The 13,755-nt window shown below is 61.3% G+C and overlaps 1 protein-coding gene across 2 annotated transcripts; it reads right to left on the reverse strand.

Moving 5' to 3' along the window:
* Nucleotides 1-385: 385 nt before the first annotated feature.
* Nucleotides 386-12,961, reverse strand: ASIC3 (acid sensing ion channel subunit 3). Of its 2 annotated transcripts, XM_063301903.1 has the most exons (11): nucleotides 12,427-12,961; nucleotides 5,407-5,557; nucleotides 4,583-4,710; nucleotides 4,231-4,381; nucleotides 3,915-3,971; nucleotides 3,667-3,820; nucleotides 3,326-3,417; nucleotides 1,538-1,617; nucleotides 1,079-1,150; nucleotides 669-721; nucleotides 386-503 (listed from the first exon to the last, which is right to left on the reverse strand). In XM_063301903.1, exons 1-11 carry the CDS (start codon nucleotides 12,955-12,957, stop codon nucleotides 422-424), a joined length of 1,551 nt encoding a protein of 516 aa, XP_063157973.1. In that variant the 5' UTR covers nucleotides 12,958-12,961; the 3' UTR covers nucleotides 386-421. The 2 variants fall into 2 exon arrangements, with proteins under 2 accessions (XP_063157973.1, XP_063157974.1); XM_063301904.1 differs by lacking the exon at nucleotides 669-721.
* Between the last annotated feature and the right edge of the window lie 794 nt (nucleotides 12,962-13,755).

The raw sequence follows: 13,755 nt of genomic DNA on the forward strand, positions 1-13,755 counted from the left end.
CTAGGGCCGCCCCATCCCCCCATCCCCAGCAAAGGTTTTTTCCGACCAGCAGGGCTGTTCCCAAGGAGGCGCTTTAATGGCAACAGACAGGGAGCCATTCACCGGGGAGGGGCGCACGAGCCGGGAGAGTACAGCGTTCGCCTCCAGCGCCGGAGAGGCTGGCGGGTGCTCGGCCGGGCTCCCCCGCTCTCCTCCCTGAGCGGGGGGTGGGGTGGCCCCGGGGCAACTCGCAACGATTCTCCCGGAGCGCGAAGGTCGCGAGAAGGGAGCCCCTCGGCCACGGGGCGGGCCTCTCCCCGCACAGCCCCCGCTGCAGGCGGCGGGCGACTGCCCCGGAGCCGGCCAAGGGCCCGTCCTCGTCCTGGGCCGGGGGGGCGGCGGAGGTGGGCGGCTCCTCAGCAGGCGAACTCCTCGAAGCTACCTAGAGTGGCGTGACGAGGTAGTCCACTCGCGGGGTAGCCGACGACGCTGTCCGAGTGGCTGCGCAGCGGATTGCGGGCGCTCTGGGGCAGGGAGAAAGCGGGGACGTTAGGCGGTGCCGGCAGCGCCGCTCCTCTCCCCGGCGTCGGCCCGGCCCGCGTCCCTGCCGCGCCGGCCGGTGGGTGCAGTCCGAGGCTCGGGACCCGGAGGGGGACGAGCCCTCCCAAGGCGGAAGGAGGGACCGCTACCTGGGCGGACGGGGCAGCATTCCGCCGGGACTGCGGGGGAGGTCCACGTACTCCTGGCACAGATGAGATGCGAAATGGCAGCGGGGGACGGGGGAGGGGGGTAAAAGCCAGAGGGAGAGAAAGGGGGCGGGGACGGAGAAACGGCAATGAGGCGAAACTCGAGACGGGCGGCCTCAGCGCCGCGGGAGTGAAAAGGCGGGCGACGGTGTCTTTGAGCACGTGCAGAGAGTCTCCCCGCACCCATCCCAGGCCCTGGAAGAACCACGGGGAGGCGACTGATCCCCGCGCGTCCGCGCACTTCCGATTTTCTTCCTGGCCCCGCCAAACCACCCTGGAAAGGTGTGGGGCAGAGCGACGGGGGTGGGGGGGGGGCAGTGGCCACGTGGGGCAGAGCAGGAGGATGAGCCTACCAGGTTGTCTCTATTGCTTCGCTCGGCCTCCTTCCTGCTCTGGTAGTAACTGGAAAGTTTGTCTCGCAGCACCTGCCCAGGGACAGAGGAGAAGGGCTGGCAGAGCAGCTGGAGCACCTGCGGATGGTGCCAGGGCTGGGGGGGGGGGCTCTGGAGGAGCCACGGGGTGTCTTTCAATCTGCAGCCAGAAGCCCATCTGGGATCCGGTGGGACCAGGTCCTCACCCCCTCCCTTTTCAGGGTGGGAGCCACTGGAACCAGGGCCGAATGTGGCCAGACCAGGAGGGCACCTTGGGCACCTCCATCTTAGATCCACAGCCAGGCCTACCCTGCGGCTGCGAGGGAATTGCCGTGCCTGGTGACAATGCCAGCTGGTCCAGGAGGCAGGAAGAGTGCCAGGCGCAAAGCAGGAGAGCCGTGACCATCCAAGGCTGCAACCTGCCCCCTGCATGCCTCTTACCTCATACAGGTAATCGAAGATCTCCAGGATGGTGAGGAGGCTGGCTCCAACGAAGAGGCCCATTTGGCCTCCAATGTCCCCTGGAAATGCAAAGTGGGACCATCAGACCTTCATCCCCTTTCCCGGCCCTGGTTGGACTGCTTGCCTACCTGCTGGCAGCAATAAGAGTGCTGAACTGCTGGCCGTTCCAGTCTCAGGCACAGAGCCCCTGTCTCCTCCTGGGCCCCACATGCTCAGGGCAGCAACTCCCCAGCCCCTCTTGGCTCACCACAGCTTTCCCTCACAGGCTGCCCTCCAGGGATTGGACCACAACTCTCAGGATCCCCAGCTAGCAGGGCCAATGGCAGGGTTGCCTGGGGTGGTAAGGGGCTGCAGACCTTGCCTCCAGGGCACCTGCTGGGAAAGGGCTCTTTTTCCAAGCCTGCAAGACCATGGCGAGGTGCGACAGATGCACAGCCAAGAGCAGTGGGGCAGCAGGGCCTCTGCATCTCACGTTTTCCAAGCCCCCACTTGGCTGTTCTCCCAACAGGGGTCTTTGGTGCAAAATTTATCCTCATCCTGCCCCAAGGCACTGTGTCTGGAGAAATCTAGCCAACCCCTTCCCTGTGCCTGGTCACTACCACTCTTCCCCTCCTCACTGTGCCCCGAGTTTTCATGTGATAGAAAAGCTGGAGCTCAGGCATCCATTTCCCAGGTGCCGGGCTTGTGTGGATTGTAGCCCTCCAAGCTTTAGGAGAGCTATTTTGGAGGGGGGAAGTTTTGCTGGATGAAAGCCTCACTCCAGGCCCCTTGGCCATAATTCTCTGGGATGCTGACTGTGTGCCAAGTCTCATGGCTCTTCACCACCACCTTTGGCCAGCCTTGGAAAGCTGAAGTTCTGTATTGTGGTACTGTGTATGTTTTTGCTGCTATTGTTTAATGGAGACAATCTCTGTCTCTCCCTCTCTTTGATGATGAGGAGGCCGTGGAGGAAAGCACAGTGGAGTGGCAGGGGATGGGGTGGACCCCCAGTGAGACTGTGGGGGTCTACTGTCCTATGTGGCACTCTAGGGGTCCCAGGTCCTCCTGTCCCTCCCTGCTGACAGGGTTGAAACTAGCCGGGGTCTCCTGCACACATCAGCATTAGAGTACTTCTAGTTTTCCTGGGGAAGTTTGGGGTTTAGGCCTTAAACCAAACATTCTTTCAAAAGGTGTGTCTTACCTGTCACCAGTTAAACTTTTAGTCTTATGCTGCACAGGAATTAATTTAAATTTCAAGAGCAGTGAAATAAAACTCAGTGGCCTCTCACCAGGGCTACCAAGGCCTTTCTTCCAGAGCCGAGCTGCTGTTTTTCAGGGGAAGAGGGAGTATTATGGGCCTGAATCAGCCACTCTTTCCAGGGACTACAAGAAAGGGGTCGGTTGTGTTAGCACCTCTAATTCTTACACAAAACTAGGCTGGCTTGCAGTGAGTTTGGCAGCTCCGCTCTGGGAACCAGCCCGGCTTTGCAGGTGGTATGAACCCAGCCATTCCATCATGCTTCCATGGTCTGACCACGCCTGTTCCATGCACGGTTTTGTTAGCCTGGCCTTAAGGTTCAGCCTTCACCCCATGGGCCATCCGTGCCTCGGGCAATAAGGTTCCTGCTCTCCATTCCTGTTCCAGAGGGGTCAGCTGCTCTTCTGAGCCAGGCTGCAGGGTGAAGATCTCCCTGCCCTGTTGCAGAGGGCCTGGCAGCCTGGCAGTGGCGGCACTTTCTTCTGGGGCCCAGCTGCCCCCTCCCCAGTTCCCTGTCCTCAGCCACTCACCCAGCAGCCCAGCCACCTCATAGGCCTTCTTCTGCTCAATGGTCTCATAATTCAGGGCTTCAAAGAAGATGTCCAGCACAAGCAGGTTCTCCCTGGCAACCGGAGGCAGATGGTCACCCTGCTGCTCTGGAGGAGGAATTGTGGGGGGGGGGGGGGGGTTGGCAGTGCTGGGTTTCTTTGAGGTTCCTGGGCAGGTGGGCAGGGCTAGGAGGCCATCCTTCCATAGTGGGCCTTTCCTTGGTAGACTGGATATGGATGCCCCCACTCCATGGCTGGCTGAGCGGGTCAGTGGCCGGAAGGACCTACGTGGGGCAGGCTGCCTGCATGGTGCAGCCACTCACATGATGTACTGCTCGCTGCGGTTGTACTTCTTGGCCAAGTACTTGGCAGAGGCTTTACTGGGGATCTTGACCATGGAGAGCTCCTTGTTGTAGCGAACCGTCTCGCAGGGCATCTGGCACAAGCAGAACTCATTGTCCTTCTCCACCAGGAAGTCTGGAGAAAATGGGGGAACAGGTGCAGTTGCCCACAAGTGCCCTCCCTGACAAAGCCTCTGGCCCCTGGAGGAGAGGGAAGGGTCCCAGCTCACCAAGGGCAGGGTCTGCGCATTCCTTGTACTGCTCCGGGGTGCAGATGTTGGCATTGCCTGCCCAGGAACAGAACAGAGACCGAGATCGGTGGGCCAAGAATGGCATCTGGCCCTTTGGGGCACAAGAAGGGGAGGGGCTGGGTGGCGCTTGGGTCTCCAAGGGCTAGGGCAGGCTCTGCTGCTGCCAGTGGCAATATCAGAGGGGGTGTATGCCACAGCCCTGGCTCAGGAGCCCCAGGGGCCTCTTGTGGCAAGTGGCAGGGACCAAGACCACTCAGACCCCCTGGCCCAGCCGCGCCCCTGGCCCTGCCCTGACCTGGCATGTGCACCATGCGGCAGTTGCAGTTCTCAGCCAGGTACCGCGTCTCGCAGTCGACGCGGCAGGCGGCTGTGCTGTAGTTGGTGAAGAACGCTGACTCGATGGGGGCGGCCTGGCAGTCCCCCCATGGGGCTGGGAGGTAGAAGAGCTGTGGCGAGAGCAGGGTGAGGGTCAGCCCACCCAGGAGCTCCTCCAGCTCTCACAGCCCAACCCCAGCAGGAGCCCCTGGGATTCTGGGGTTCAGACCAACCCCTGGGACTCAGGCACCTCATTTGGTCCTGCTGGGAGGTGGAAAGCCGGGGGGGGGGAAGGGGTCCCACATGTCCCTCCATGGGCAGCAGGTGGATACCCTTTGCTCCTGGCAGGACACAAAGGTCTGGAAGCCAGGGGCCACACCAAAGCCCAGCTGGTCAATGGAAGGCGGCTCGCCCTGGCTGTGGATCTGCACTTTCACGCCAGCTTCATAGGAGGTCTCATCTGCAAGGCACAGAGCAAGCCCCTTCTTGGTCGGGTGGGAGAAGCAGGCTTCCCCCCCCCCCCGACTGCCCAGAATTCCTCAGGAAGGGCTCCGGGGCCCCTGGAGCACTGCCCTCTACTCTGAGAGGATGAGACCTGGCCCCAGCCCCTCCTTGATGCTTCCTGACCCTGGCTGCTGATGTGGCCTCATCCTGTCCTGCTGCGGTGGGTGTGGCTGGGGAGGCTGCTGGTCCCAGCTGGTCTCGCCCACCCCCACCTGAGACCATTCCCAGAGTCTCCCCTTCCTCCCCCTTGGTGGCTGCCTGACTGCCCTTTGGCCAGTGATGGAGGAAGACCCTCTGCACTGGCCACCCCATTGGCAGACCATCTGTTCCCTGGTGGAGCCTTGCCCACCCCTGCCCTCTGCAGGGCTAGGATTAAATGCTGGCTCCACTAGATGGGGAGAGAGGAGGGCCTGGGAGCATCTGGGGGCTGCCCTTCTGAGTCATGCTGCTGCAAACCCAGTGCCTGCAGGGACATGCCCAGGGCACACCAGGCCCTAGATGTTGGCATAGGAACAGGGCCTGAAGTCTCCAGGAGAGAGGTGCAGCCTTCAGCTCCTCAGCAGCCAGGGATTCTAGCATGGGGCCAAGCAGCCCATTTCTCACCCCCCAAGTCTTCTGCGAAGCAACAGGCAGTCACGTCCGGAGCACTCACCGGTGTCCCCCCAGACAGGCAGGTACTCATCCTGCTGGATGTTCAGCATGAGCTCCAGGCCGTTGCCTGTCCCGCCCTTGACTGTGGTGAGGAGCTCGTAGCCAGAGGCCCCTGAGTTGAAAGTGTAGCACTTGCCCAGACGGGTGAAGCTCTGCGGGGACAAGAGACAGACCAACTCAAGGAGTGAAACCATGGCACTGGACTGCGAGGCCCTGCGGCTGCGGGGGTGCATCTGTGTCTGTGTCTGTGTGCTTGGGCATCTCTGCAGCAAAGGGTGCCTGCCTGGGGAGAGCCGATGGACCTGAGGGTGCCCCCCCCACAGTCTTGTTTCTCTCGATGTGTTGCCACGTTCTGAAACTGCCTGACCCACCAGCCGGATTTACCATGTCCCCTCTGTCATGGGCATGTGTCTTTTGCCCCGTTTTTCAGATGGAGCAGGAGGAGACAAATTGTGTCCGCAGATGAGCCATGTTATTTATTTGTGTTGTCTAAGCGTCGCCCCCGGCCCACTCCCCTGGACCGTTCTCGGGCGGATGCTAACCCTTAAAGCCACCAAGGACAAGGGAGCAACTGCTAATGAGGGAGGCCGACTGCTCTCCTCCAGGCCCAGGATGGAGAGATGAAGGCGTTGGTGAAATAGGGACGCAAGGAAGGACCCTTGTAAGTCATGGCTTAGGGCAGGCTCTGTGCAGGGAGCTTGCACAGCTCTTTATTGAGCTGCTCCCCTGGACTTCACCGGCAGGCAGCCACTCCTGCCCCATCATTCTGCAGGGGCAGAGAGGGAGGCTAGAGTTGCCAACTGGCCACAAAGCCAGTCCGGCCTCAGGGTTCTGATGGATTCACTTCTTGACCCCTGCTCAGCACTTGCCCTGAGCAGGGGGCCGGTGGACTGGCTAGTATCTGGCTAGTGGACTCGGGGAAGGCACCGGGTGCTTCCTGACCTGTGGGCACCACTAACTCTACTCCAGCACCTGTGCTCTGTGAAGCTCAAGATTGGGTAGGTGAGTCAATTGAGGAGATGTGGAAGGGCTGGACTAGATGGCCTCAGGGTTCATCCTGACCCCATGGTCCTGTGCACGGACCCAGCCCCCAAACTGAGGCAGAGGCCCAACAGAACCGTGGCAGCCTTCCTCCCCGCTTCAGCATCTCGGCTGGCTGGCTCAGATTATGTCAACTTGGTGTTAGCCTCTTCCAGATATGGCTGGTGCAGCTGATGCAGTGCATGGGTGTAATTGGAGCGCCCGTTGCAGCCAGGGAGGGGAAACACTTCAGCAGCAGCTGCTGCCACCAGCCACCACTGACACCACCTCTTGGCACCCCAAAGGACCCTCTTGGCCCCCGGCAGCCAGAGAAAAGCAGGCTGGAAGCCAGCAGGAAGTGGATGGGGGCTGGGAAGGGAGGAGCCCAGCTACCCTGTTTTGGGGGCTGAACGTCTTTGGCACAGCTGCCCCCCTTGCCTAGGAGCTAACCTGGGGAAGGGGGAACAAAAAGCCTGGCTTTGCTCAGAGACTCACAAGGGCCCATACCGTCCACACACTTGGCACTGCCCTCCCATAAAGCAATTGGCACCAATGAAACTTAAGAAGCCATCCAATGTTTCCTCACTACTTGTGCCATTAAATCAAGTCTCCTTGCAATTAATTTCTGGGCACCTGGCACTCCAATCCTCCCCCCCAGAGATCAGGGTCTGTGCCCAGGGCCACAGGGGGTGACCAGCCAGCCCCTCCCATCAGTGCTGCCAAGGTGAGGGACACCCTCAGGGCTGAGCCAAGGTCAGGCCTCTTTCCGCGTTGCGAACACTCAGTGATCTGCCATGGGAACAGGAAGGGGGCACAGGCTCTCTCCAACTGTTGTGGCGTGCCAGAGGCGTGCCCAGGTACAACAGCTCTGCTTGCATGGCACTGAGGCAAGAACAGGAGCGGGGTGGCTTTGCAGCCAAGGGCGGGGGCCCGGAGCAGAGGCCAGGCGCACTCATGGTGCTGAAGTTCTTGGCGCCACAGGGCTGCTTTCCAAAGCGGCACTCCAGCAGCATGTCCTCCAAGCTGTGGCTGGTGCGCTCCACAAATTTGTGCATGTTAAAGCTCCTGCTGGGGGAGGCTTGGGGGGCCTCTGTCTCGGGCCAGCCCAAGGCGCAGGCATAAGCTGGGTAGTCGGGCAGCTCCACCCCCAGCAGCTCCTGGCCCAACCGCTACAGGTCGCTGGGGGTCAGCTAGGGCTGCCAGACAGAGTTGACATTGCAGAGGGAGATGGCAGGAAAACAAGCGACCTGACCTCCTCCTCCAGAGCGGTGACAGGGCTGTACCCTGTGTAACACTGAACCCATTCAGCCACCTGGTACAGGAGGATCCTCACGACGCCCAGGATGGCCCCTGCCCAGGCCACATGGCGTGGCGTGAGTGGCCCCGCCAAGAAGATGTGGCTGAGGCCGTGCATGGTGCACCTGCTGGCAAAATCTGCCATGCTGGGAGTCGCCTCACCCTCCCGAGCCTCCTTCATTGCCTTTGGCCAGCCCGTCTGTTTTGTCCTCGCTGGGATGCTGCAGCTGCTCTCACTGCATCAGGAGCTGGGAGGATCATGTGTCAGAGCCTCGGAGAACCTGGAGCCACGTGGTGCCGGTCCTGGGCAGCAGGAGGGGCTTGGCAAGAGGCCCACTATCAGGTGGGAGCAGCAAGGGAGGGGAGGGAAGATGCAAGGAGCACCCAAGGATGCCGGCAGAGCCGCCAGCTGGGAAGCAGGACCTCTCCAAAGCTCGGGCCTGTCCGGGGTAGCTGCAAGCGTGGTGCTCTGCTGGTTGGGCTCCAGGGAGCTGGAGTCTGATGAAGGCTGTTTTTCTGCAGGCATCTGGAGAGGCGGAAGATTTCTGCTCTCCTTTTCTGAGAGAGCAGGTACCACGTCTGCCCCACCAGGGCTGGCATGGGTGCTGCTGAGACAAGAGCCCCCATTCTCCAGGGGGTGCATGAGAACACCGTTCCTCTCATCAGAACTGCTCCACCATTGGCAGCAAGGAGCCAGGCCACCCACAGGCCTTGAAAAGGAAGGTGTAGCCACAGCGGGATGTTTGGGGACGGTGAAAGAGACCCACGGCATGGGAACTCCCCACTACAGCCAGCAACTTAAGACTCCGCTGGCCTATCCCTCCCACCCCCACTCCCTCTTCTGATGCCCCGAAGCAGCTCTTTCTTCTGCACTGGAGGGACAGGGCAATGGGCAGAAGCTCTTCCCAGCAGAAGAGGCAGACCTCAACGCAAAACCAGGACGATGATGTACACCCAGCTGACTACAGGAGGCCAGCACCCTGTGCGTGGAAAACCAGGGATGGGCGGTCAGCCGGCGGGGGAGGTCCCTCATCCTCTCCGCCTCAAATGCACATTGCAGGGTAGTCCAATGCCGGTCTTTCATTGGTCGACATTCCACTGAGCCCCTGGGGCTGGGTGAAATGGCACCTGGGCAGACCAAATTGGGCCACACCACAGTGCTACTTCACACACATAAGGGAAATGTTTTGTGGTTCCTAGCCCAGGCCATGAAGGAGGGGACACATGCCGGTGCCAGTGCCAGTGCCAGGACACTGCTGGGCATGGGGGAGCCATTCAAAAGGGAGCAGGCCTTGTTTGCCAAGGGAGTGTGCTGGCACACCTGGAGCCCTTCCTTGGGCCCTGGGAAACTTTTTAACCTTGGCTTGTTAACGTGTCCTCTGCTATCCAGACTTTTATTTCTCTTCCCCTGGAGAGAGTGATGGTGGCAGGGCACCACGCCAGACGGCAAGGAGGCACCACCAGAGTCCTATGCACTGCAGCGGGAGGGTACCTCTTGGGTGCGCAGTGTCAGAGCACCTGGGCCAGCTCCTGCTCTGACTGCCCAGGCCACACACAGCCATGGCCAATAACTCCTCCCGGCCATCACCTTCGCAGGTGTGAACAAGACCCGTCCTGCCAGACTGATGCAGAAAGGAAGGAAGCTGTCGGACGCGACACCCGAGTCCCCAGGTGCACATGAAGCGGCAGCGCCTCTCCCGCAAGTCCCCACGGCGCCAGAGAGTTGCAGGTCTGCTCAGCATGCTACGCTGAAGAACGTATCAAGAAGATGGATATTATTTTATGTGCTTCATCGTACCGTGCAGAATCCACGAGCACCTCCGACAGACGACCTTCCACACCCAGCTGAGAGACCTTCACGGGGCAGCCGGGCTGGGGTGGGCGAGGGGCAGGGTGCAAGGAGCTCAGCTGCCACGGGCGCTGAGCCTCGCAGCCTCGCAAGGGCTGTTCTCCAACCACGAAGGCTCCCCAGAGGCAGAGGCTGCTCCCCTCTTGAGCAGCAGCAGCCAACGTGAGGGCGTTGAGGGCAGAAGCCCAGATGCCACCCAGGAATTTGTGAGGGAAATGCTGCAGGAAGTGCGGGTGAGGCACCTGCGATCGGTTGGGGGAGCTGAGGGCAGCGCAATGAATTTATCACCACGACGAGAGGATGGACAGCCTGAGCACGGCTGGGAGGCCGTGGCCAGGGAGATGGCGGAGGCGCAGAAAAGCAGTGCCAATGCAGAAGGAGCACCTGGCGGAGGTCGATCGGTCCATCCATCAAGGCCTGCTGGCAGTTCCAGAAAAGGGAGCTGTAGCTGCTCGGGTGCAGAGCGAGGAGAGGGCAGTACCCTCCTCTGCCAGCTCCGCTGGGGACAAACGCTGCCTGCCACCTGCCTGCCAGGGAAGCAAGGGGACCCTCCTCAGCTGCAATCCCATCCCGGTGGGGCACTTTGCGCAGGAGGTGGCCTCTTGGGGGAGCATGAAGGCCCTTCCTGGCTCGGGGGAGGGAGGGAGAAGATGCTGCCATAGCAACCAGTTCAGCTGCCTTGAAGAAGGGAAGATCACCATGGCAACAGACCACCCCATGAAGGGTGATGGACTGGATGCCAAAGAGGATGGGGGGCTCAGGGGCAACCGAGGAGCAGAGCAGGCCAAGGAGGGAAAGAAGGCCCCAGCCCTCGGCTGGCAGGCAGCTTGAGCAGAAGACCCGATTTTGACCCACGTGGGCTTCCAGTCACCCCAAAGAGCACGGAGCAGTTGCACAGGGAGAGGCCCTGAGTCCTGAGGGAATGCCAATTCCCCAGAGGCTCAGCTGGCAGGGGACAATGGGAACGGCAGTCGAGCCAGTTCTGGAGGGCGTGCGATGCTCATCCTGACCAAAGCGCGTCCCTGGCAGTGCATGAAGCTCCCTTGTTACTTCCTCCCCTGGTGATGAGAGGCAGGCAGGGGGCTTGTGTGGGATGCATTGTTCCAGTCCCAGGCTTTGCAGTCCTCTGTCTGACTGGCTTGGCCTTTGCAGAGAAGCAGCCTAGGGGGCTCGGGAGGAGGGGTGATGCTTCAGCAGAGGAGGGATCCCAAGAGCCAAGAAGCAGGTGTCCTCCGCACAGCCGGGCCTGCCTGTTGAAAGGCCTGGTCCTCTTCCTCTGTGCCTCTCCCTGGACTGACAGTTGCCTCAATGCTCTGGGCAAGAGGGCTCCTTGGCACACCCTGCCCTACAAATGCCCCTGTGGCTTCCAAATGGGGACTCCCCTTGCTCACAGCTCTCTCTCTGCACATGCCTGCACCGCAGGGCTATCTGTCCCCTTTCCCATGGGAACATGGGCCCAGTGGGCTTGGCTGAACCAGGGGTGAGGCCAAACGGGAGACCCTCTTGTGGAACCCACGGCCAGTGGGGTGCGGTTGGGCTTCACCATTTCCTGCCCAGCAAAAGCCTGTTGGGAGAAGCCTCATGGCAGGACCTCTTGCCCGAACTCAGGAAGTGTAAGATCCCAAGCGGAGGGGCCCTTTTCTCACCTTGTGGGACAGCCCAGCAAATCAGTGACAGTGGCAGCAGTTAAAGGAAGAACTTCTTCATGCCCGCCAAGGGTCCAGCTGGGTGTGACCGTAAGGTGAGGCAAAAGCCCTCGGCTAAACCAGAGGGGGCTCACACCACCAAAGGCCACTTAACTCAGGGGGCCTCCAGGGCTGGAGGTCTTGTACCTGTGGCATCCCAGTTGGGGGCTGGCCAGCTTCCCACCTGGGGGAGAGAAGGCTGGGCTAAAGAGCTTTTGGGCTGATCCTGCCTCAGGGATCTGGTGTTCCTCAGCACTCTGAAGGCCAAGGGATGGGGAGGAAAACTGCTCCCCCACCACCACCACTTGCATGACCTGTTCCTTACTGAACTCAGAAAGGGAAGAATTTGTCTGAAGAGCTTGGCACTGGCGTTCATTCCGCTTAAGGATGGGCAACAGTGATGGGGCCTCCTGAGAGTGGTGGCGGCTGCCACTGCCTCTCCTCTCCTCTCTGGTACAATTCTCTATGGGCACCTCCTCTGCTGGGAAAAGCAGGGTTCAAGCACTTAAGTAGCCACCACTTAGTAAAGTCCTCCTTTTCAGAGAGAGCTGGCCCCTCCCTCAGGGGCACTTCCTAGGCCAGGTGGGCTCCTCCCATCCTCCCTGTTGACCTCCCAGATGCTGCTGGGGCTCTAACAGGACTCCTTTCCCTGGCCATGGAGATGCCTCCACATGGCCAGTAGGACCAAAGGACAGGCGCCTGGCACTGGGGATAGTCTGGCCCTCAGAGGAAGCTGCCAAGGTTCTGGGCAGGGAGCAGCTGGTGAAGAGGAGTCAGAGGATGACTGCCATCTGCCTTTGGGCCCACTGGTTTCCCTCCCTCCCCCAATTCTCCTGCCATATTTTTGGCCTTTGGTGGCCAAAAGCCCCAAGCTGGGCCAGAATTCTGCCCTTGCATTTCTGCAGATCCGTGTGGGACGAGCCCTCACCTGAGCAGCAGAGAGAAGGTGGATACTGTCCAGCATGAATTTGCCCAGTTTGTGGGAGGGGATTTGTCAGCAGAATCAGATGGAAGAAGCAGGGATCCCATCCCCCTGAGGGTCAAAGCTCTCTAGGCTGCTCTGCCTGTGACCCATCAACCTCCTCTGGGACCACAGCCTTGCCACCTGCCGGCCACCCTTCCTCCCGGATGCGTGCTGGGCCATGACCCCTCCCAGCCAACTGGCACTCACCACAGTGAAATTGCGGGCACTACAGTTGATCCCACGAAAGGTACATTGCCAGAGCATCTCAGCCAGGTCGTGGCCCGTCCGATTGTAGAAATCGGCCATGTCGAAAGGCCGGGCCTTGAAGCCCCTGAAGTCTGCCTTTTCTCGCAGGGCAGCCAGCGTCTCTGCGTCCGCCAGGTGGGCGTTGCTGATCTCATAGCGGGCATTGAGCAGGGCCAGCAGGTCTCCCACATGGTAAAGGTCGTTGCGGGTGATCTTGGAGAAGCGGAACTCGTTCAAGTTGCAGATCGTGACAGCCGGAAAGGTAAGGTTTGGGACGGTCACCTCATCCAGCTTGGTGACGTGTGGGTACGTGAAGAAGTAGGTGATGCGCTCCACACATACCAGTGCTAGCAGCCCCAGGGAGCCCAGGAAGAAGAGGGCCCAGACCGCGCGCCGGAGGGACAGCGTGCTATACGCGAAGATGTGGCTCAGGCCGTGCAGCGAAGACGTCCCGGCAAACACCTGAAGGCTGGACAGGCGTTCCCCTTCCATGCCGGCCTCCGGAGCAGCCCTTTCCTCACGAGTCCCCGGGGCCTCGACCCACCCAGTCCTTGTCCATCCGACTCTGCCTGGGGGGCCTCTTCTGCCCACCGCCCATGCCTCGCGGCAGCCGGGTCGCTCCGCCTCCAGTCACCCCAGCAATGCAAGGCGGCCCCGAGGCACGCGCCGCCCCAGGAGGAAGGGCGCGCGACTCCGTCTCGGTGGTCCCACGGCCGGGAGGCTGCTGCGGCGGGCGGCGGGGCGGGCGGCACCAGAGCTGCGCAACGCCCAAGCCTTGTTGAGCTGCGGGAAACCGAGGAGGAGCTGTAGGGGGGGCGGCGGCGGGCTCGCGCCTCCGTTCGTTGGCGGCCTCCTCATTAGCAGTCTGCGGCTCGTCCGGGGCCGAGCTTGGCGGAGAAGCTGCGCGCCCACGCCCGCCCGCCCCAGCCACCCGCAGCCTTCTCTTGTTCCACGGCTGTCTCGTGCAGTCAGGAACGTGGGGAGAGGGCCTCCGCTGACTTCTCGCCCCCCCCCCCGCCCGCCATGCGGCACCCTAACCTCAGAGCAAACCCGACCGCTTCCTGGGTCCTAAGCACCCGCGGCGAAAGCGGAGCGGCGCGGGGCATCGGGAGGAGGCGTGACCAGAGAAAGTGGGCTTCTCTGGACGGACCGCGCCCGGCCCCGAGGCAGCGAAGCGACGGCCGCCGTTCTTCTGCCAGCCTCAGAAAGGACTAAGGCGCCGGGAGATCCGGCCCAAAAGCGGCAGGCAGCGAGGCGTCTGAACACAGCCTTCTCGCGTCGAGCCTCCCC

The sequence above is a fragment of the Candoia aspera genome, chromosome 4 (genome assembly GCF_035149785.1).
Source record: "Candoia aspera isolate rCanAsp1 chromosome 4, rCanAsp1.hap2, whole genome shotgun sequence".
NCBI classification, from domain to species: Eukaryota; Metazoa; Chordata; class Lepidosauria; order Squamata; family Boidae; genus Candoia; species Candoia aspera.